Source organism: Falco peregrinus, chromosome 5 (assembly GCF_023634155.1).
Source record: "Falco peregrinus isolate bFalPer1 chromosome 5, bFalPer1.pri, whole genome shotgun sequence".
Taxonomy (NCBI): domain Eukaryota; kingdom Metazoa; phylum Chordata; class Aves; order Falconiformes; family Falconidae; genus Falco; species Falco peregrinus.
Genome location: NC_073725.1, coordinates 70,277,172 through 70,301,641, shown reverse-complemented (window position 1 = coordinate 70,301,641; position 24,470 = coordinate 70,277,172). Strand labels below are relative to the sequence as shown.

At 39.9% G+C, this 24,470-nt stretch overlaps 1 protein-coding gene across 5 annotated transcripts; it reads left to right on the top strand.

Moving 5' to 3' along the window:
* The first annotated feature begins 10 nt into the window (after positions 1-10).
* SUGP2 (SURP and G-patch domain containing 2) lies at positions 11-22,549 on the top strand. Of its 5 annotated transcripts, XR_008747336.1 has the most exons (12): positions 11-112; positions 465-586; positions 1,740-3,422; positions 4,363-4,480; positions 5,180-5,688; positions 5,877-5,988; positions 6,793-7,313; positions 8,277-8,341; positions 9,021-9,157; positions 21,793-21,938; positions 22,278-22,359; positions 22,535-22,549. XR_008747336.1 is itself a non-coding variant. In XM_055804762.1 (11 exons), the coding sequence occupies exons 2-10, from the start codon at positions 466-468 to the stop codon at positions 12,468-12,470; spliced, it is 3,387 nt and encodes a 1,128-aa protein (XP_055660737.1). In that variant the 5' UTR covers positions 11-112; position 465; the 3' UTR covers positions 15,561-17,186. The 5 variants fall into 5 exon arrangements, 3 of the variants coding, with proteins under 3 accessions (XP_055660737.1, XP_055660738.1, XP_055660739.1); XM_055804762.1 differs by lacking the exons at positions 21,793-21,938; positions 22,278-22,359; positions 22,535-22,549 and adding exons at positions 12,350-12,470; positions 15,561-17,186; XM_055804763.1 differs by lacking the exons at positions 21,793-21,938; positions 22,278-22,359; positions 22,535-22,549 and adding exons at positions 12,350-12,470; positions 12,662-17,186.
* The last annotated feature ends 1,921 nt before the right edge of the window (positions 22,550-24,470 follow it).

Here is a 24,470-nt window from a genome sequence, read left to right as displayed (position 1 = left end):
CGGTGCGCAGGCGCGGCGCTGGGGGGCGGGGCGAGCCGCGTCCCGCGGGGGCTGCTGGGAGATTCCCGTGTGGCGGGGAGGCTGCGGGACCGGGGCGGGGGGCGCCGCCTCGGTGAGGGCAGGGCCGGCTCCCGGCGGGGGCGGGCCGCGGGGCGGGCCAGGGGCGTCGCCTCCTGCCGGTGGGTGCCTGCGGCTGTGGCAGCGGGGGGCGGCGGGCTGCCGGGGGGCGGCCGGTGAGGGGCGGGGGGCGCCAGCGGGCGCGGCTGCCCCTCACGCTGCCGCTCGCCTCAGGCCGGGCCGCCGGGCGCGGGACAGGGGGGAGCTGACCGCCGCCTCGCACTCACGGCGATCCGCCCGGGCCGAGCCCCGGTGGGGCTCCGGGGCCGGGAAGGTGTCGGCAGCGGGGGGCCGCTCCCCGGCGGCCGTGCTCCGGGCAGGGACCGCATTGTGCTGTTGTGCTACAGGATGAAAATGGCCTCCCGGCGGATCACACGGGAGACGTTCGATGCTGTGGTGCAGGACAAAGTGAAGAGGTACCGCATGGACCGCAGCGATGCTATAGAGGACACCATCCATCATTTCAAAGGTAAGGAAACCCGGGCGCGGTGTGCCGCGGGTTAAACTAGCCCTTCTGGTGACAGCTCTGTCACGTTCCGTGCCTTCCATTTCCCGGGGTTTGCCACAAACGTGGACTTGTGCCGGTGTTTTTCCACATCCATTTTTATTGAAGAGTCTAATAGCTTGGTATGACTGATGCTGTTCCAATGTGGAATGCAAATTCCAGGCAAAAAACCCAAATTTCAGACAAAGGAATTTTGTTGAGGCTGCGCTGGGGAGTGGGTCCCATTTCAGGGAGCTCTCCAGAGGCACCGCTGCAGGGTGGAATTCTGTTGATACCTGATAAGTTAAATAAGTGTAGGAGTGCATCTGAAGGCTTTGTATTTTGTGTTAGTTTCGAAGGAAAAGCTGAAGGCAGGACTTTAATTTGGTGCACATATACAAAACATGATTGCAAATTCTTTTATCTTCTATATTGGGTATATAAAATGCCTAGAAAAATAACTTGGATTACATTCATAGGAAATTGAGAGTTTTAAAATGGGGTCTCTTCTGTTTTTTTAATGTTGTATAAGCTCCGGAGAAATCATTTATTTAAGTACTTAATTTGTTCAACTATTCTGTACTTCCTGAATTTGACAACTGGAATTAGGGAATAGGGAATCTTGGATACTTGGCAGGCAATTCTGGTATCTCTGACTTTAACGTTGTCTTAGATAATTGTGTATGAGTTTGCAGAAAATACAGTCTTCTGTTCAACTGTGGAATTCCACCATTCAGTGTGGAAACAGAAAGTGCATGCTTTCCATATTTTTGCATCCAAGAAATCTGAATGGAAGCATTACTTGCACAGCATTAGCGTCTTCCTAGACTGAGAAGGTTGTGAGCAAGTATAAAATGGGGTTTATAGTGGAACTGGTGTTTCAGCTTTAGTGAGTTAGTTTTAATAAATTTTTTTGTAACGTCGGTTTAGGCATTGCTAATAATTTGTTGCTTTTTACTTATTATGAATTATTCAATGTATGTAAGAAAGCAAATGGGAATATCCTAAAATTAGAGATGTGTACTGTTCTTCAGAAGTTATGATATGTTGACTCCTGTAGGTGTCTAAATGTGTTTATTAAAAATTTTTTTAATACCGCTTGCAATCCCTCGGTGTATTTATGTTTTTATCATTGCAGCTCATTCAAGGCCAATCCCAAGACCAAGATATGAAGACAGTTTTCATGATGATGGAAGATACACGCATGACAACGCCCAGCACCATCCACATGATGACTGGACTGAAGACCCTAGAGATGACTATCCAGGACCTTCTTATAGATCTACTAGTCCTCTCATAAGGAAAGATAACTACTACCATGAACAGTACGGCCGCCCAGCGTCTCGTGACCGGGAATTTGGTCGTCCAGCATCTCGTGACCGGGAGTATGGGCATCCAGCTTCTCATGATCGGGAGTATGGGCGTCCTGCTTCACATAATCGGGAGTATGGGCGCCCAGCATCTCGCGATAGGGAGTATGGGCGCCCAGCCTCCCATGATCGGGAATACGGACGCCCAGCTTCCCATGACCGGGAGTATGGGGCCCTGGCTTCTCATGACCAGGACTATGGCCCTCCTGACTCTTGGGAATCCACTGGACCACATGAAACTGATTTTAGTTCTTCAGATATTTTAGGTGATTTTAGATCACCGGGACTCATGGAAGATGAATATGGCAACATGGAAAATCAGGAGTATGATGTAGACTTTGGAATTCAAGCTGACAGTGAGTTCCGACCCCCAATACGGAGGGGCAGCATTGGCAGGGGAAGAGCTCTGCGAGGAAAGCGTATTACGAGGGGTGCCGTTAAAACTAAAGTATTCAAAGGAGAGATCAAAACTCCCCTAAAGAAATGGAACACTAAAAAACTGCAACCGAGCCTTGATCAGAAGCCAGCGATGCAACCTGATCAAATGCCAGAAGCTGCTGAACGACCAAACCAGAGGCCAGTGACTGTCCAGCGCCCTAATCAAAAGTTGCCTCCGCGACCTAATCAGAGGCCAACTATAACAACCCAGAGACCTATCCTCAGGCTCCCAAAGCCCGCGCATGTTTTCAGAAATCTCAGTTTTGACCTTGTGGATAAATCAGACATTTTTTCAACATTTGGAATAGAAATTATAAAATGGGCTGGGTTTCATGCAATAAAAAACGATGCAGAATTTTCCCGGCTCTTCGGAGCTCTCTTCGAGCTAGAGACAGAAACGTGTGCAAAAATGCTTGCTTCGTTCAAATGCTCCTTAAAGCCAGAACACAGAGATTATTGTTTCTTTACTATCAAGAGTTTACAACATGCTGCTCTGAAAACTCCCAAAGTGGACAATGAGTTTTTAAATATGCTATTGGACAAAGGTGCTGTGAAAACAAAGAACTGCTTCTTTGAAATAATAAAACCTTTTGATAAATACATAATGAGGCTACAAGACCGCCTACTGAAAGGTGTTACACCGCTGCTTATGGCCTGCAATGCGTATGAGTTGAGCATTAAGACAAGTGGGTTTGGTAATCCAAGAGAAATGGCAAGTGCTTTTGAGACCACTGTTTCTCTGTGTCGTAAGTCCTTAGCTCTTCTGGGTCAGACCTTTGCTCTAGCATCTGTTTTCAGGCAAGAGAAAATACTTGAAGCTGTAGGGCTCCAGGAAATGGCTCCAGCACCAACACTGTTCCCAAACTTTGATGATTCAACTTTGTTTGGAAGAGAGTACATTGAAAACTTGAAGGCTTGGTTGGAGAAGAGTGGATATCCAATTCAGATGAAAAAAACTGAGCCAGAGTCCACAGCACAGCTTAAAAAACCCTCTCCTGACACAAAAGTTAAAAGTGAGTGAACTTGTAAGGCACTTTGCAGTATATACTTTCTTTAGTTGTTGCTAGTGTTTTGTCTTCATTTTTATGGTTTCATTAGGTCAGGAATTCCTAACTCTGGGAATTCCATGTAAACCCCTAGCAGTGCTGAGGCAGGTAGTAAATATATCTGTTGTAGCAATCGCTTTCAGTTTTGTGGATGAAAGCATGTCTCCTTCCTCCCCTCTCCTGCACGTGCTTATGCTTTAAAACTAGGATTTTCACCTTGTGCCCTTGGCTGCGTCAGCTGCCCTACCCTCCGGCTTCACAACTTCGAGGTAGGGAGGCCAGCACCACAGCTGTAACTGGCTACATCACAGAGTAAGTATTTGCATATAAGCAAAGTTGGAGATGTTACCATTAGCACTTATATCAGATTGCAGGCATATTTCTTTCAAGTTGTTTATATACTACCATCCATAGGAATACTGTCTCCTCCACTGTATTAGGCCATCTAGTTCACCCTCTAAAGCATTCTTACTCATTACTGTACTGCTCAGGTGTTTCCTGCTTGAACCTCAGATACTTTTGCAGGGCGGTCTTGCAGCACTGACACTGAACAGCTAATAATTTGGAACTCGCCCCTTCAGAGCAGTGTTCAAGCAGACTTACTTTGCACAAAATCCTTTTGGTGCAATAAGGAATTGCCTTTTAAAGGATGGCTTAACTTGCCCAGGATGGCAAAGTTTTTTAAACCATGGTGCTTCTTGTTATAAACTGTTCTGGAATGTAAGCTGAGTTGAGAAAACAGAGTTTCTGAAGTTTCCTTAATTTATTGTAGTATTAAGTGCAGCCTATTTTGTATTAATATGTTGAAAAATTGCAAATGTCAGTGTGTCAAAGAATAAAAAAGGCAACATACTGATACTCTGTTGATGAGGATAATACAATGACTGCTTTTTGTTTCTTCCTACAGCCCCACAGCGAGCTGATCGAAAAGTTGTAGAGACAATTGAACAGCTAGTGAATAGCATTGTTTCAGGAACCTTGTCTGCCAAAGAGAGAAATGCTCAAAAGAACTGTCCTGAATATTGGTAGGTGTGTTTGAACAGTATGTTGTAACACTACTCTCTGATTAAGTTATTTGGAATAGGTTTAATTAAATTCAGTATTTCATTCAATGGGTGTAAGAGCAAAGCCTACTGTATATTTAATCATACTTTATGAAAACGTTTCCTAAGCTAATTATACTTCCTGATATCCCTGGAAATCGTCCTGTTGCTTCTCTTTTGTCTAATAGGTCGCATTCCTTTTGATCTGTCAATAATGACTCTATGTCAATCCAAATACAAGACCTTAAAAGCAATTTACATTTACGAGATGAAAATAGTAAGCACATGTAGTTGATATAAACATAGAGTAAGTTAACAGATTTAGGGAACTTGCGTTCTAGGAATAATGTTGGAAAAGGAAAGCTGAGACACTTCCAAACATAATGATCTTTTAATATGACAGTATGTCCTCACATGTGAATTGCAGCGTAGCTTATTAATTACTAGACAAATGATTTATGTCAAAACCCTCCATCATTTATTTGCTTGGCGTACTTACTGCTTTAGAAGTGGAGATGGCTGTTATTCTGAGAAGAACGTGTGCAGGCTAACATTAATGTAGCAACTTATGTATACCCCTAGAAAAAAGGATCGATTGCTACCGAGTTTCTGATCTGAGAATTTGAGATTAGTTGGTGCTTTCAGCTTAGGCTTTCATTTTATTTATATGGTTTTATTTAGGTTCTTGTCTGATGAAGATAGTCTAGAATACAAGTATTACAGACTGAAGTTATCAGAGATGCAAAGGCGGACATCATCTGGAAAGGAAGCGGGTGGTGAGGGCAGAACACTAGAAGAATCTGCAACAGAATCAGTCAGGGCCATGTTGTATGCCAGGAAAGTCGCAAGTATTAAGAGAAGGCTATTTAAAAGAAAAAGGCTTGGAATTCTCACACAGCATGGTATTCGAGGAAGGAGGGTGAGGAGAGCAACCATAGGGACACAGACTGTGCTTTCAGCTGGTACAGCGCTGAAGCACCAAGACAAGCATCTTCAAGGTTCAGTCCAGTCAAAGCCTTCTGTATTGGAAACCAGCCTGTCTGAGAAGAACTCTTCCCTCGATACAGCCTCATCCTCACAATGTGCTACCAGTTCAGAGGTCTCTCTGCCAGCAGAAGAAAGGGCAGATTCCGAGGATTTATTAGCACCGCCTGAACTTTTCCCACCATTGTCCTCTCAGTTTCCTGACGGTAAGTGAAGATTCATCATTAGATTTTTCAATTGCAAATTACATGAGAAAAGAACTGTATAGAATGTTCTACTGGAAATTTTAAAAATCATTTATTTTGCTAAAGAAGATAGTTCTTAGCTGTATTGACCTTCCAGCAATGCAGATTTTGTATGAAGCTGTAGATGACGAGCATTCTGTTTCTTGCAGTGGATGCTAAAACAATGGAAACTGCTGAGAAGCTTGCCAAGTTTGTTGCTCAGGTAGGACCAGAAATTGAGCAGTTCAGCATAGACAACAGTGCAGATAACCCAGACCTTTGGTGAGTAACCCACACATTTATCTCTGTACATGGGCCGATAAGAAAAATCAAAATACATCTAAACAGTTACTAAGGAGGTATTTCCTTTTATTGTTTGTTGAGATGTATGCTTTTATTCAATGTGTTTAGGAACAGAGGATTTTGAGCAATACTGCCTGTTGTCCTGCTCAGCACCTCCATTAATGGTGAATATCTGAAATACCCAAGAAAGAAAGACACTTCTCCCAAATGCGTACATGCACTGATATATATGGTGGTGATATACGTGGTGGTTTTTTGGTTTTTTCATATCCTAAGTAATCAGCTTGCATCTTGAAACAGTGTTCTGCCAAACTATTTGCAATCTTGTTGGTTTTTTAAGTGCTCCAGTGTAAATTAGCAGGTTTTTCTCTTTTAGTCATACTGTGCCAACAAAAATGGAGCTCTGTTCTCTCTTCTGTCTCTCAGAATCAATACACCTATTTCCACATAAACTGCATGACTCAAATTTGGAAGACCCGAAATTCTCTTCTGGGGTCTGCTGTTTGCTTCTGGGTCATCCAGAGCTAGGTTCTTAGTTTCTCCATCTATATAATGAAGATAATTGTACTGAATCCTTTATCAGGACTTCTCAAACTGTGTTGTAAAAAGCAGTCTGTAAGAATTGAGAATGATTGGTGTTCCTAGTACATGTTGTCAGGAAATCCTGCAGTTTTACAAAAACACCTGGAATGACCATTCTAAAATTAATAAAGAGATTTATTTCTAATCTAGCTAAAAAAAAAAATAAATTCTGATGTTACTTTCACTGTAATTTTTGCTCAGGTTTCTACAGGATCGTAACAGTTCTGCTTTCAAATTTTACCGAATGAAAGTCTATGAGTTATGTCCATCTATTAACTTCAGTGCTGTGTCAGAAGCAACTGATACTGGGGAAAGTGCTAAACCTGAAGAGAGAAATTTGGATATTTCAGAAGAGGAAGAGGATGAAGAAGAAGAGGAGGAAGAAGATAATGAGGAGGAAGCCGAGTTTGAGGAGGATATCTCCCAGCCTTTGGAAGAAATGGAAATGGAGCAAGCAGAGGAGGGAGAAGAGGATGACATGTCAGCAGGTAGAAGTGTGGAAAACCTAGCTGAAGAAATGATTTCCAAAACAGGAGAGGAAATTTCAACAGGTGAAATGCAGCTAGCCACCTCATCTGATGGTGGTATACCAAATCTGTCGACACAGGCATCAACTCCTGCTCCTGGTGCCCTGTTTCCTCGCAAACGAATCAGCAGCAAGTCTCTGAAAGTTGGTATGATTCCTGCATCTAAAAGGATTTGCCTCATAGAAGAACCAAAAGGTGAGTGTTACTTCAAAGATATTTTGTAGGTGTCAGTAAGTACAGAATTCCTGATTTTTATGTACTTTGTTACTGACTTACTGACTAAAAGAATTAAAATTTTTAATATAAAAATGAACAAAATATTCTCTTTAAGGGTTCATTCAACTGACAAAGGAGAATCTGAGTAAATTGTGTAACGGTCTTTGCACTGCAGTGCAATAGCAAAGTTTGCATCAAACATCATTCCTGAACTATTTTCTTGCATCAAACATCATTCCTCAGATATTCTCTAAGTATATGTGAATGTTACCCTCTCTGCTGCTTAAAAAACTCATGGTAGTAGTTGTTGTGGGGTTTATTTTATCAGTGTATGGAAGGTTTAACAGACTTAAGTATAGCACTGAATATATTTGGAGTGTTTGACTAAATATATTTAGACTTTGGATTGGCCTGTCAGTATGGCTACAGCAGCAGTAGGTCATGATGTTCTAAGAATTGAGAGATAAGTAGCTTAAAACTGATTATATGTTCTCTGCAGCTACTTTAACAAATGTCTTTTCTCTGCATAATGATTTTTATTGGTGAAGGTTGTAATTTGTGATATACAATATCACAAAAAAATGATATACAATAACCTCATTTAAGTCCAGTCGGAATTTTGTATCAGAGTGTTACAGAAGCTCAGGGAAATGAAAAATCTGAAGTCCTTACACTATACCACCCATCAGTGTGTTGCTGGTATGATATGTCCAAAACTAAACACATGCATGTAGTAATTACCTTTTCTGTGGTGGAGGGGGAAAAAAAAGTCTTACCGTTTGGGGTTTTTATTTTATTTTATTTTATTCTGATCTTTTGTTGTTGCTTCTGATTTTAGGCCAAGGCATTGAGTTGAAAGTCCCACTTGAGATGTGCTTTTGGAGTTCTGTATTAAAATTGTTTTTCTTTACAGCTGAATTTTGTCTTTGATTTGACTTGCAGTGCATGAACCTGTCAGAATTGCTTATGATAGGCCTCGTGGTTGCCCAGTTACAAAGAAGAAGAAGGTAAATAACTCTTCTGGTTTGCTATTGCATTCTGAGAATCAGCTGTCTTTACAAGAGACAGCCTCTGAAAATGTGTCATTGTCATGAAATCCAATTAAGACCTGAAGAGTCTGATCCTGAAAAAGACTGGGCTAAATCTGAGGAGAGCTGTGGCTCCTGTTGTCTTTTAACTACCTGTGTCAAAATTAAACATTTTGTGATTGGAGCACTGTTGAAAAGTTGTGTGTTAATCTTGTATTCTATTTTAAAATAATAATAAAGAAATCAGTGTCTGGAAAATATGTTGTAATTGTCCAAAATTGCTACGATGTTACTTGACTGCTTCTGTATTTATAATAGGGATTCAGTCATCAAATCATTCAATATTTGTTATTAAAAACCATAACTGCCTTATAAAATATGAAGGTGTACTTTTTGCTATTGTGATAATGTAGTTAAACAGTTTTAGAACCTGAAATACATACTTTTTAAAAAAAAACACCTGACAAGTCAGGTATTTAGTCTTTGATAGACTTTTTCTGTGTTGCTAATGAAGTGCTGCTTAGAAGATATTTCTGTGTATCCAGAAATTCAAACACACTTAGCTGGGGGGTGGTGCGTGGGGTTGAGTGATTTTTAATACATGATCTCCCTGTATAACAAAAAAACCCTTTGTTTTCCTGTTTTTTCCTCACCATAGAAACCAAAAGATTTAGAATTTTCACACAAGAAACTGACAAACAGGAATGTGGGTTTCCAGATGCTTCAGAAGATGGGCTGGCAAGAAGGACATGGCCTTGGTACACGAGGAAAAGGAATCAGAGAGCCTGTAAAAGTGTATGTAATGGGAACACACTACAGAAATTTGACAGCTGTGGCAAAGGCTGGGATTCTAATAGTCACTGTGTTTATCTGACCCACCTAGATGTGGCTAGTTCCATGTTTTGTTTCCGTCTTGACGTTGGTCTCTGGCCTCAGCAGAATTGAGCGTGGAGACTTCACGCATTTTTCTGGCCAAGCTGGGCAGTCTGCTGTGGAAGGTGGCTGTTTCTTGCCATCCAGTTTGACATCACTGAAGGCTGCAGCGTGAATGGTGTAGATATAAATATATATAAAGATATATGGGTGCCCCTGTTCTTCAGGAGGTGGTTTTTGTTGTTTGGTGTATTTAGGTTTAAAAAAACCTAACACATAGTATTATCCTGGGAATCTCCTTGCTACCACACCAGGTACATAATATATAAATAGACTTTGAGAATGCCGTACACAGTATCCTAGGTTTAGGCAACAAATTTATTTTCACTCTTAATTATGTGATTCATTCCATTGCATACTGAAAGAGGTAAGTGCATCTGCCAGAAGGTAAGTGTGTTTTTTCCTTTAAAATATAGTTTTGGTTTTGAATCTTCATTTTGTATTTTAAAGTTGCTGTATCCGGTGTCCACTGCTGCCAGCACAGAGACTGGATACTACCTCCTTCAACTCCCTGGCTGCATAAGGAGGCAGAAACCATTTATTCGTCTCTGAACCCATATAACAAGCTTTCTAGTCCACACTTGTAGTCTGTGGTTTAACAGTCTTCTTTTTCCAGGGATTTCTTTGTTCTCTTCAAGTCTCGGACAGTACTGGTCATTTTAGTTGGTGGGATACTTCTGGTTGTTTGCTTTCTTTTTTTGTTAGTGCTCCTTGTGATCCAGTGGCCATCACTGTATTTTCTATATTTCCTTCTTAGCAGCAAATGGATGAGAAAGCAACTTACCTCACCTGTAGCTCTCTTACATTAGAATCTTGTTTCTTAACCCCAAAACTTACTGAGACCAAATATATGAGTAATTTTTTGGTTTCTGTAGCTCCTGGCACAACTTTCACTGCACAGCTGATCATGAGCTATTTAATTATATCTGATCTGACACTTGGCCTGCCACATTCTATAGTTTCTGGCCAAATAACTGCATTTTTAATATGTGGTAATATAGTTTTTTCAGCTTGAGTCCATTGCTGTGTCACTCTTGTAAAGACACCTGCAAAGAGTAGTGAAGAACTGCTTTCTGTACCTCTTACAAAAACTTGTTGACCTTTTCTGTAATGTAGAGAGAACTCCATTATTATTTTCACAGTGTGCACTTCTTTACTTTCCCATCAAAGTTGTTCTTTGGACAATACTTTGCAACAATCTCAGGCTGAAACCAGTGCAATTTAACATTTTGCTTTCTCTTGTTATTTGCTTTGATACTGCAGGGGTTTTTTTTTAGTAATCTGTAGCCTCTACTCTTTCCTCCCCTTTTGAAAACTACCAACTCTTCTATTGATGACTTGTTTAAAAGTCCACATGCTGTCTAATCTCATTCTCTGAGCAAAAGGGGATGGATTAATAATTGGAGACACTCCAGTTCCAGTGTAGAGCATACCTTCATTATCTAACGCTGATGGTGAAAACTGATGTATTCAGGCACATCAGTTGTTACACAAAGAAACTTGAGACCCTTTTTTGTTAGGAAAGCTTAAAACTTGTCTTTGGCGTGAGAGCAAGTCATATTTGCAGGTTTGAGATTTTTATTTATGTTACTGTAAAAAATACGTGAATCGCATGGTGACAACTCATGGAAATGATGGGTCCAGAAATTTTAAATGGAGATTCATGTTAGTCTTCTGAGCTGTTCTCTGTCTTGAGAACTAATTTGTCACAGCTATGAGTCTGACCAATTTTACCGTTCAAAAAGTGCTTAAAAAAAACAAAAAACCTAGCCCACACTCAAAGGCAGAACGTTGTATGGGACAGACCCTCCTCTGAGTAATCTCATGTCTTTGATTGGGTTTTTTATTCTGAAAGTAATCTAGAAGAGAAACTATGGTGTAAATAGAAAAAACATACTGTTGTGTAATGAAAACAGCAAGTGAAGAGAGTGTGCTTCAAACAGGTCATACTATAAAAGATGGAAAAAAGCAAAGGTTTGGGAGGTCTTTGGAAAACAGCACCATTTCTGCTGTGGACTGTAAAGTTGAATTTGCTTTTTAGAGTCTGTGAATGTTATTTCAGAATTGCACAACAAGCTACTTGGCTTAAGTGGACCTATCATTACAGAAATTGGATAAGAATAATTTTTCTTTGTTGTACTCTAGGTCCTCAAATTTCACCCTGATAGCATAGCAATCCCAATTTCAGTATGTGGTGCAATCTAAAAAAATTTTGTACTTCATGTAATGAAATCTTTACTAGATAATACTAATGTAACTGACCTGGAGGATAAAACTGGCACAGAGGATCATTCCTGTGGCAGAAGTTTCATTACTCTTAGCTTTGTAGTGTCTATGTTCTATGCACATAGCCTGGAGAAAGAGATGGTTTGTAATTATTTATGTCTCTGCATTCTTGTGGGTCATCCTCTCCATCTACTTCCAGGCCAGAAAGTTGTTTTGATATTGTTGAGGCCTGTCTGCTTCTCTTGGCTTGTCTGGATGAAGAGATGAGTTAATGACTCATTTTTCTTGGAGGGGCAGAAGCTCCAGGTTTTGTCTATAGTGTGTGTCCTACAGACTTCAGCTTGCTTTGGGTGCTAGTTTTAATCAAGCAGCATTGTGTTCCCTTGGTAAAAATTTTATCTTTTATCCAGAGTTACATGGTGTTTCCTACTCATTCCTTGAAGTTTCTGGCTTCTGTCATTTTTGAAATTTAAGAAATGAGGCAGTTTTTGCCATCTTTTGACAGAGGATCCTATCTGCCATGAATGAAGTGGTTAAAGTTCATGTAAGAATTTTATCTGTCAGATGACTGTATCTTCACTGCTCCCTTAATATCACAGGAGCATTTTCTTCTGGTGGGTATTTGCATGTGTAATGGGAGGTGGGAATTGTTTTATAGTTGATCTGGTATGCCAGATACCAAGCCTCTGCTCCCCTTCTCCCCCAAAAGCAGCAGAATTCCTTTCCACTTGAATTGTGTCTATGTTGGAAGCTATTGTTTAGATCTCTTCTGCACATTGTCAAATGTAACAGAAACAGAGTGTTCTAACTATTCATTTTACTCCCTAGGGGTGCTACCTCTGCAGGGGAGGGCTTGGGTGTTGCAGGGGAAGAAAATAAAGAAGATGCATTTGATGTTTTCCGTCAAAGAATGATACAAATGTACAGGCAGAAAAGAGCAAGTAAATAGGTATGTGCAATGGACACGTCTGGTTTATGAATTCCTGCAAACATTAAAATACCAGGGCTTTTTAAGTCTTCCTTTACCAAGAAAATAGTACTGTTTCCATGAGTATATCTGGCTTCTTAACATTTCATGAAAATCCAGACCTACGTTGAACTGCTCTGAACTGCTGAATTACCCCCAATCTTACTTTCTAGGTTTGACATAAGAGACTCGCTGGCTAGAAAGTGCACGGATATGCAAAGGCTGCTGTGTGAAAGATCTTCGGCAGAGTATGCCAGTATGAAGAACATTTTGTTCTATAGTAGTGGACTTGAATACTAATGTATTAAAACATTTTCCAAGATTAAAGTTAGTCTTGTATTTAATTGTGCAAGCTAACAACTTGGATGTCATCTTCTGAGGAAGAAACAACTGATTTTGTTCTCGGAAGTGCCTGTTTACCTCTCTTTTTGGCCAAGTTTGCCTGGTTTGTGATGAGATGGCTTACCCAAAAATGGAATAAGCAACATGAAAAATGTGACTAGCCTGGTTTGGCTCTGATCCTTTCTGAAACCAAGAATCTTCTCAAATTCAGATCTTCTTGCAAGGCAGTCCAGATTTTTATTATACTACATGTTGTTGATGGGCTGATCTTCTGATCTACTTCTGGAGTCTGCATAAAGCAGTTTCCTTTCCTCCACATGCCAATTTGATGAAGAGTCACTGCCTGCATGCTTATTTTGTATAGGATTCTAAACTTTTAAGTGTAGGATGAATAACTGAGTTCATCCAAGTCTGAGAACACTAAACTCTTCCTTGAAAACCTCGGCTGCTAAGGTTTTTCATTGTAATGAACAAGTAGTACATACTTTTAAGTGTACTTTTTGTTTTTACACAAATTTGCAGCTCTTCTCCAACAAATTCTTGAGTAATTTCTTTTCTTCTCAATGAAGTTCAAGCCATGACCAGGTGCAATTCATGTGTCTGCAGAAAATACTGAAGAAAACACTTGGAAGTCAGATATTCAGAAGTCATCTGGAAGTGGATCATCAGTTTTATAAGACCATCAGTTTAGAGAGTCATTTCTGTTTCTATTAAATACTTGCTTTGCAGAAGGTCTTTTATTGAAAAATCCCAAGAAACAAGACAAAAAGCTTGTACTTTTAAGGGACTATTCCAGAACTTAATGAAAGAGAAGACTGGATTCATCTACTGTACTTCAACAAAAAGCATTGCCTAACTGCTTGGTGAAGCAGCTCTGAAGACATGAAAGATTTAGTAGTGTTACCACAAATAAACATTCATCTTTTTCTGACTTGCACGTTAATAAGGGATCTGTGATTGGGTTACCGAAAGTGACAGAATTTAATATCACACTTTTTAGTGTACTCATTCTCCATCATTATCTTTCTAAAACTAGTCAGAAGTCTTCACTTGAATGTTACAGTACCAAAACCTGCTTCACTGAAGTTCTTTTTAAAGAGCTGATCTTGAGCTGACGCATGTTCTGCTTACTAGCAGTGAGTGCTGTCTTGCTGATGTTTCCATCCTGCACCATGCTTCTTTGTAGAGCAAAGAGCTTGTAGTACACCACTAATAGCACCCCACAGTAACGTGGCAGCATCTCAAGTTCCTAACTGACAATTATGCAAGAAAGTGTGTTCTTCAGTTATCAACTTGCCTGTGCCTGCTGTTTAAAGAACAAAATTATATTCTTTCTCCATTAAAAACCCTGCTGGTTGAAAGGGAGTGTCTTCATTTTCATTCTATAGCAACAAACTTTTCCTTGCTTGTAACGATCAGTTTTAGTTTATGAATGCAATTTTTTTTCTTTACTGTATGGGTCTTTGAAACTGTAAGAAACAAAATCATGTCGTGGTGTAATTTTCTGATCACTTTTTTGTGATTTTGTGTTTTACTTGCCTTGAAGCACATAATCACCAAATAAAACCACGATGGCAGGTATAGAAAAATACACCGGTAGTTCTGTTTTTCCATGAACATCACATGTGTCTTCACCTTTACATTACAAGAAGTTGAAGCATGAAGGCTATAGACAAACAAGTTTATCTGGTTGTCAGACTTGATTAAGGACATCTGATAGCCCAGACATTTCTCATAGGCTTTACTTGGAGATGCTTAAAATCCTTAAACATTTTGGACCACAGGCTACTTGAAAGATCATCAATTACAGTGCGTGGCAGTGTATGCTTACCTGTTAAGTTCCTATTTGAGTGTATTCTTCACTGCCCCTCTTTCTTTCCTGTGCCTAATTAGCAGTTACACAGTGTGAAACCTCAAGCCTTTTGAAAAGGAGATCTATCAATCCCAGTCTGGTTTAGAATGGCACTCTGGAACCAATACTGTTGGCCTCTGATATATTTCTCAGACCCACTCAAAAGGGTGTAGCTTTTCTTTTAGTTTCAGTGATGAAGCTGCTGTTCACCATTTTTATTTCCCTGCAAACTTCTAGTTCACCTCTTCTTTCACATTTACATTTTGCAAGGATTCTTGATCATATGATACACTATTTGCAGAAAGGCACAAGGCGAAGTGGAGTTTCACACTAGGTTGAAATCCACTCTCTCGGACCCAGATCAGCATTCTGTGCTGCTCTGATTTAACCGGAGTTTTTTGGGCCTAGTACCATTCGGGGTGCATTTGCTAAACACCTGCTCGCCTGATCTGGGAGAATTGTTGGTACCCAGATTGGAAAATGGTACCGTCCTTCCTGAGTGCAATTCAATTTGGAGTATAATGCTGTCTTGAGAATAAAGGTGAACATTGGGAAAATCTTAATCTGCTACCCTGGATGACTGTAGTATGGTCTGTCTTTCTTGTGCCAAACTTTAATTTTGGACAAGATATCAGCAGAGCAGTACTGGTGCTGAGATTCCAGTGTTGCTCTCAAGTGGGTAACCATTTGCCACTTTTATCTTGTTTTACCAAGAGATGACCTTACACTCCTTTTGCAAAAGGAATTTCCTTTTATTTTGACCTGCTTTTGCAGGCAGCTCTGATTTGAAAATTTTAAATACTTGTACATGTGAAACATTTGTTATGCAGATACATTGCCTTGTTTAAAGTTTACTAGCTTCTTTTCTGTTATTTTAGTTCCAGGCTCTCTTCCATGAAGACTGCAAGCTTCAGTGAACATTTTAACTAACTTCAGTGGTGTGTCTACTGTCTTTTGGTTGTTTTTTGCCATTAATCTTGTAGAGCAATTTGCTAGTTTCTGTTCCGTGCAAATTGGCAGTAGTGCTAAGCTAGTAACAATAAGATGTTTATGTTATTGGATAACTGACATTTCTTTTTAGTGTAAGTAAACATGTTAGCATTGTTAATCTTTTAATATCTGCAATAAATGTAGAACTAAACAATTTCTGGTTTAAATGTTTTGCTTGTGAATTTGGCCATTTGTAAGAGATATGCATCATTATGGCACTAACAAGTGGAATTGAGATTACGCAGTGTTATATTAGTGTAAAGCAGGATTTTATAGTGTGTGAGGGAAGGAAGGTCCCTCTGTTTCTGTGCTGCTAAATGTCTCTGTTGAGAATACCCACTAAATCATTTCTTAGTTACTTCTTCATGTGGCTTCTAGTGCATTAAATCCATACACGACAGTGTTACTTTCCACATGAATGTCAAAACCGTTGTGCCCCAGTCAGAAAGCAAGAATTTTACCCTTTATTCCCATATCCCAGGAATTAGTTGTCTCTCTGATTTTCTTGGTGTACTGACTAGAACAGCAAAACTTTCTCTTTACATATGTGTGTGGTTTACTGTTGCCTTTAAATTCAAATTCCTTTTTTAGACAGGATATGAGGAGGGAAATTGCAACAAACTGAAATTTAACACTTGTGCAGCTGCCTTCCATCCAGAGGTAAAGTGAGAGTGTTTGTTTGTGAAAGATACCAGCCAGGTCTCCTGTCCCTTGCTTTTTACATTGACAGCTAGGAAAAGTTTTACAGAGGCAAGTCCAAGCCCTGGCTACACCTTTTTCCTCCTTTTCCTTCAAAAATTTACGATACTTAAGGACCTGGTTCTAGAAGAAAGGACATTTGCTCTCGTTGGAGAGAAATGAGGAGATCCCCATTTTGGGGGAGGTGCCCTAACAGAGTAAGAGAACTACAGTCAATAATATACTGTTTGGAGTAATTGTGTTGGACTAATAGAGATGTTTCCATTTTTTTTGCTTTCAAAACTTTTCTTTGGTGCAATACCAATGATGTTTTTCCTATTTATTTTTTGGGTTTTTTAGAAGACACTATAGCATCCTTAGTGTGAACACTTAAATCTGTGCTGAGATGTTATTTCTCAAAGTCAATGTACAGTATTTTTTTCTATTGATACTCCGTTCTGGTTTAAAGTTAATCCGGATGTATTGTGCCCAAAGAAAGTCTGGACTCAGAAATTCAAATATTGTTACTTTGGATTGTTTTCTATCCTATAGGCAGGTGTATTTTCTAATTAAAAACGAATTCCTGAAAGTCCTGTATGATCTTTAAGTCTGCATATCTCACGACTGAGTGGCCAATCACAACCAGACTGTAGATTTGAGCAATAATAAACACCTTAAATGAGAATATGCTCAAAAGAACAATAGGGTACTTCTGAAATAAATAGTTTTTGTGAACCTTGTTAAGTAGGTAACTTGCTGAATTTCAGCAAGTGTGGAAAATGTTTGCATTATCTGTGGGCAATAAAGTTACTGCTGTTTAAGAAAGTGGTAGCACACTGTGTTCTCTTCAGCTTTTTGTGCCTAATTCATGTCATTAGAAGGTTGTGCTAATTTCCTTGAAAATTATTTCCTAGGCAAGACTTTGCTTTGAAGGGGAAATCGTATTTCATATCCTGCCGCTAGGTAATAAAGCAATAGTAAAACAGTGAACACAAAGCAATAAAATCCAATTTTTAAAACAGCTGCCCCTTTGGCAGAAGTTCACTGTAGACTGTTTGATTCATGGGGTTAACAAAAGTTCTATCTTTGAACAGTTTACAAGACCTATTTCAGAAACCGGAACTATTACTGGATGAGAAATAAGAATTCTGAAAAACAGTCTAAAATGGGAGACCATTAAGAGGTCACACAACACAAAAATGTAAAGAGAATCTGTAACTTCTGGATTTATTTGATGCCTTACCAGTTACTGTGCGTTACCTACTGATGTCAGCAGGAGGAAGGTTAGTGGAGGGGAGTTCTGCAGAGTTCCCATTTGTTGCATACACCGAGCAGAAAAACCCTTAGTTTATTTTACTGTTCAATCCAGGTTGTTAAATTTAAGTCCCTAAGAGGATGCAGATCAGTTGTCACCCACATGCCTGTGTAATTTACATGCATTTCCCCTAAATCACAAAAACCATAAACAACAAAGATGGTCCATTGTTTAGGGGTGTCATTTGACACAAGAAAGCCAGCGTTCCTGACGAACACCGGCAGCAGCTTCCCTGTGCTGGTCCCGCCACCATGACCTAGAGAGGAGACAAATGCTAGGACAGGTAGCGGGTGAGGCGGCCTTTACCATGACATGAGAATGGGTTTGTGCCCATTTCCCCTCAGGTAGCAGGTGAGATGGGCTTTACTATGAAATGACAATTTTTGTACCCATTTGCCTTTAGGTAGTGGGTGTGACAGACGTTACTATAAAGCAGAATTTTTGTACCCATTTCCCCTCAGCAAGTGAGACTGGCTCTAATGTGAAACAAGAAATTTTATACCCATTTCCTCTCAGGTAGCGGGTGAGACGGGCTTTACTATGAAGGAGGAGAATTTTTGTACTCATTTGCCCTCAGGTAGCAGGCAAGACTGGCTTTCCTATGAAACAAGAATTTTTGTACCCATTTCCCCTCAGGTAGAGTGTGTGGCAGACTACTATAAACGAGGAGAATGTGTTTGTGCCCATTTCCCCTCAGGCAGTGAGTAAGACAGGCTTTACTATGAAAGAGCAGAATTTTTGTACCCATTTCCCCTTAGTTAGCAGGTGAGACTGGTTTTACTATGAAACAATTTTTGTACCCATTTCCCCTCAGGTAACGGGTGTGACAGACTTTACTGTGAACTAAGGAGAATGTGTTTGTGCCCATTTCCCCTCAGCGGGTGAGATGGGCTTTACTATAAAGCAGAATTTTTGTAACCATTTCCCCTCAGCAGGTGAGACTGGCTTTACTATGAAACAATAATTTTTGTATCCATTTCCCCTCAGGTAGCAGGTGAGACTGGCTTTACTGTGAAACAAGGATTTTTGTACCCATTTCCCCTCAGGTAGTGGGTGAGATGGGCTTTTCTAGAAACAAGAATTTTTGTACCCATTTGCCCTCAGGTAGCGGGCAAGACTGGCTTTCCTATGAAACAAGAATTTTTGTACCCATTTCCCCTCAGGTAGTGGGTGTGACAGACTTTACTATAAACAAGGAGAATGTGTTTGTGCCCATTTCCCCTCAGGCAGTGGGTGAGATGGGCCTTACTGTGAAGCGAGAATTTTTGTACCCATTTCCCCTCACGTAGCAAGTGTGACAGACTTTACTATGAAATGAGGAGAATTTTTGTACCCATTTCCCCTCAGGTAGCGAGTGAGACTGGCTTTACTGTGAAACGAAATTTTGTACCCATTTCCCCTCAGGTAGCGGGTGAGACGGGTTTTACTATGAAACAAGAATTTTTGTACCCATTTCCCCTCACGTAGCAAGCGTGACAGACTTTACTATGAAATGAGGAGAATTTTTGTACCCATTTCCCCTCACGTAGCAAGTGTGACAGACTTTACTATGAAATGAGGAGAATTTTTGTACCCATTTCCCCTCAGGTAGCGACTGAGACGGGCTTTACTATAAACGAGAATTTTTGTACCCATTTCCCCTCAGGTAGCGACTGAGACGGGCTTTACTATGAAAGAGGAGACATTTTGTACCCATTTCCTCTCAGTTAGCAGGTGAGACTGGCTTTCCTATGAAATAAGAATTTTTGTACCGGTTTCCCCTCAGGTAGCAGGTGTGACAAACTTTACTATGAAACAAGGAGAATGTGTTTGTGCCCATTTCCCCTCAGATCTCAACACAGCCCCTAGTCTGGGGAGATCGGTACCTGGGTTTCACAGCACCCATCTCTCCCACCAGTCTCCGGCACCGAATGGACCTTCCCCCAGGGGTGTGCGTGGCTCCGCTTCTGGCATCCCCGGCAGGGGAAAGTCTGGGGCATTGCCCTCGGGACCAGAGTTGTCTTTGTCCCGCTGCCCCAGGGTGGCTCCACCGTATCTGCAGGGCCTGCATGCCCAGGTGGGCAGCACCATGTGCTACCCTGGGGCTGAGGGAGGCGCCACCATTTTGAGGGTGTGTGGGCTGAGGGGAGTGGGGCTGGTGGCCGGGCTGGGGCATGGCGGTGTTGGTTGGTGGGGTCCTGTGGGGGGTGTGTGGGGGCTGCCCCCCGAGGGGTGAGGGGGCTCAGGGGAGTGATGCTGGGTTGGGGTGCCGTTTGGGGAGCCTGGGGCCATGAGTGAGGGGCATGCCTCCTGTCCCTCAGGCCTGGGCCGCCTCTGTTCCACTGCACCACATGCGCAGTCCAAAGCACCCGTCAGGGGATGGGTTAAAGCAAAATGTGCAGTGGGAATCCAGGGTCAGAATTAAGATTTGTCCACTGAAATAAAGATGTGATGGGACAGAATAGCTGCAAACTCCTGGTGTCTGTCGTTGCCAGGACCAGTGGTCCCAGATGCTGTGAACAGAGCTGGTCACAGAAGAGTATAAAACAAAACAGTCTGTTCTCAAATATCATACATCCTAGGGTATAGGTGCTCTTGGCCAAGAAAGTGTCTTGGCACATGGGCAACATCTGTTTGTACAGACTCACACCCTGGGTTGCAGTACAGGGGCTAACAAGTTACTCAATAGTTTTCTGAAGTTTCCGACCTGATTTAGTAATTTAAAAGTATTCTAACCCAAACACTATTTTACTTGGCTTATGCAAATGCTTTCCTCAGCTGTGGGCTTTTCCCTACAGATGAAAGTGCAGAAAGAGCAGAGATTCCCTTCTTTATGAAAGCAGATTTGGAATCTGGCTTTGTGGTTTCTGTAATTGCAGATGACAACTACCTAGCTTTAATTTTGTTAAGTTTTCTAGCATTGGCTGGAGGGCATGCTCATTTAGATGGACTGCCAATATTCCAAGAGTAAGAGTAACTGATTCTAATTAACTTAATGGAAGTTCTTCTTTCCTAACATGGTTGATTTAATATGTATATATATTATTTTTATATAACATATATCTAAAACCTGGTGAATTACTGTAAATAAAGTGGGTTTAGCTATGGTGTTTCTTAAATACTTAAAATAGCTGACTGCTGCAAATGTTCCCAGTTGTTCTTACTGTTTGTGAAATAGTGCTTAGTGACCCTGCAGAAAATCTGAAACATCACTGCTTGCAAATGAGAATCGCAGACTTAGCAGAAAGCTTGTTTTGCTGGTAATAGCTTGGAATTGCCGTCATAGTGTCTTACTTCTAATTAGTATAAATATAGGTAATAGCTACAAAGTCTTGTAAAAGGGCATGGGTACAACTCTTACAAAAATACTACAGTGAATACCAAATATTACCTATCTTATCAAATATTACAATGAACTTAAACTGCTTTTAATTTTTAGGATGGCTGGAAGTGGTTAACTGAATGGAAAATGAAAGAGATTTTGACAAGTTTCAGAAAACATTTGAAGACTACAGAAACTTAGTTTGGAGGGCCTTCGCAGGATACTTTCAAGTACCGTAAAGAAATTACTGCCAGTAGTTATTTAATGGCAAGGAATAAAATCTGGGAGAAATTTATTTCTAGTTGAATCTCTGAAAATGGGCAGCACTGAGGTTGTCCTTTATCTTGTTTTGCAATTAATAAAAGAGACAAAAGCATCTGTTGGGAACTCCTTCACAGAAAAACAGTAAAATACCAAAGTAAGTGAAAAACAGGAATTTTACAAGCAGAAACACAGCACGGTGTTGGGAGTTTATTTTTTATTAGGCACAGAAAGAATGCTATGGACTGTTTCACCTCAAATGTTGCGGATGCACTCATCCAAATGACAGTGAGGAATGCCTGAACAGTAATTGCTGTAGCTGGAGGTTCTGGTTTATAGGAAATAATAATAACAGCTTTGTTTAGTTTCCTGTAATAAATTGGGAGAAGAATACCTATGCATTTATTCAAATACTTATGTATTATTTAGAAAATGTTCTGAAAATGTGTACAAGCTTTTACCTTTGTTCTGTTACAATTTGTTTGCAATCTGGAATTTTTATTATGTAACACTGTGATTCTAGTGATAAATATTTTTAAAATAACTTATATTCTGTGTTTTGCAGCTGAAATTATAAACACTTTTATGAAAGAATCATTATCCAATGTTTCCACTCTTCTTGTGAATAAAGAAACTAATACTTTATTTGTTGGAGGCAGAGATGCAGTATTTGCTCTTGACTTGAATAATATTTCTAGAGAAATAGCTAGGGTAAATTAAAATGTTTCTTTTTTTCCCCATACCTTCTTTAAAAAGATACTTTGCTTGTGGTTTTCTTAATTTGAACTTAATGTTCTGGTTTTAAATGTATAAAAGTATTACTATTTCAAGGCTTGAAACTTTATCACAGAATCTTCTTTTTTAAGCAGAGCAGTACCTCTCTTCAGGTTATTTATTATGCCTTGCATGTTATGGAGATATGTAGAAACATGCTTATTTACCCCAGTAGGTTCAAAGTTAGGATTATTTAGGGACTTTTTTATACATAACTTGGGGGTGGGGGTGCAAAAATTTGTGATATACCACCTTACATGTATTTTTGGCTTTTAGGAATACTGGTTTGCTACACAGGAAAGACAACTGGAATGTATTCATAGAGGAAAGGACAAGATTGGAACTTCTGTTTTCCCCTGTAAGTTATTTACTAAAATGAAAATGGCTACAGTATCAAGCTTCTTTTTAATAAACAAAGTAAAAGCAAGTTCATTTATGTCTGTTGGATTTGTTTGTTTGCTGCTGAGGTACCAGGAAATTTTCGGATGCAATCCACTACACTATGTAAATTTTACTTTTATTTTCTATTTTAGATAAAATGCCAGAACTACATACTCTTCCTCCATAAGATAAATGACTCTAACTTACATGTTTGTGGAACCAATGCATATCACCCAACTTGTGATCATATGGTAATTATGTCTGAATACAGATTTTACTGTATAAATTACGCTGCATGTTTTAATGGACCACATTTGTTTTTCGCACAGCTTGATCCAACTGAGCAAACATTATCATCTAAAACAAAATGTTTTTGGTTCCTGGGCCAAAGCCTTCAATTAAAAACTAACCAAAACCTGCTAAGCCAAGTTTTTAGAGTTATGTTTTCTCTAGTCGGATGGTGGGGCAATTAAAACTAATTAAATATAAAATTATATAATTACACACACAAAGCCCTGGATTCTTCCGGTCTTTAGAGCACTAAAGGAAATAGCTGACATTTCAAGGTGCAGAATTATTCTCCTGTTGCAAAAGAAGTATCTGTCATGGCCTGTTTGTCTAATATAATGTTCTGTGAAAATGAAAACACAACTCCAGTCCGAGACCTTACAAGTTTTAGGGTTAACTAGCTTTTTCTTAATGCTCTGATTAATGAAGAAGAACAAGACAAAGTGTATCAAAACTTTGCATGTCAAAAAATACCAGTGGCAAAGTAGCTGTGAATAGGTAATTCTCATGTTTTATAAAAGCATCAGAATTACCAGAATGCAGCACAGTCAGCACTGTGCAGCTTAACCTCCTGCCACCTACTTACCTGTCACTTTGTATCCACTGGAGTTTATGTGAGTTTTATTTCTGGTTACGGCAGATTGGGTTCAGGGTGTCCTAGGACAGGAATTTGTAGAATATGTATCCTTTGGGTGTGGCAAAGAGCCTTATTCTTTGTATTCACTGGTAGAACTGAAATCACATCAGTATCCGATCCTAAAAGTCTGCCTAAATTTTCAGTCATCATTTTGAAAAGCATTATAAATGGAGGCAAAGAGGAAGAGTATTGTGTTTTTCAGTAAGCTGAGTTAAAGGGATTAATGGTCTGTGTCAGAAGCGTGGAGCCAAAGGGAGGAGAATCTTGTCAAAACGTTGATTACCGTGTAATACTTGGCCTCAGTTGTCTGTTTACAAGAAAGGTGGTCAAATGATCCTCATTCTCTTAATTTGCTTTGATTTATTTGAGAGAGGTTCTTGATTTTTAAAAAACCATATTTAATACCATCTTTTATGAGTGTCTTTGTTTTATTATCTTCTTAGTGAATCATGAAAACAGCAACAGAGAAGTATTTTTAGTGTTAGGGATCTTTTGGGTAATCCTGAAAAAGATAGCAGCAGTGTGCACTGTGGAGATTGCGTTATTTTACAGTATTCCTTATAAGAGCCAATAAAACTTGTTTTGTGGTTTGGGTTTGGTTTTTTTTCTTCTAAGTGGAAGATAAGACATATCAGCTGTTTCTGCATACAATATGGAAAATATTCAGGAAGTCTTCTCCAAAGGAAGCTACAAAGGACGAGTAACTCTGGAACATGCCCCTGTTAAGTGGATGGTGTACAGGGGAGAAGTGCCAGTTCCACGTCCTGGTGCTGTAAATATGAATTTACTTGTTATAATTAAAGGAGAACCTCTAGATTATCTTTTTTGGTAACAAGTTATTAGGTCAATCAGCAAAGAGATACATGCATTCTCATTCCATCATACAAAGGTTCCTAGAAAAACTGCCTTGCTTACAGTTCTGCTCCTCCAGAGATGTGGGATTATTAGCTAGTTCATAAAGTGTGAGGAAAATAATGATTTTTATCTTTTGAAGATAAGTAGAAATCACAAAATGTTTAGAAGGAAATACACCTTTTTTATATAACTTAGTGAAACGTGAAAGCAGTTGTAATCATGTGCGTTTTGTTTTGTTCCTAGTGCATTGACAATTTTGCCCAGAATATTGGGTATAATACTTCTGACTTGCCTGACAAAGTTTTGCA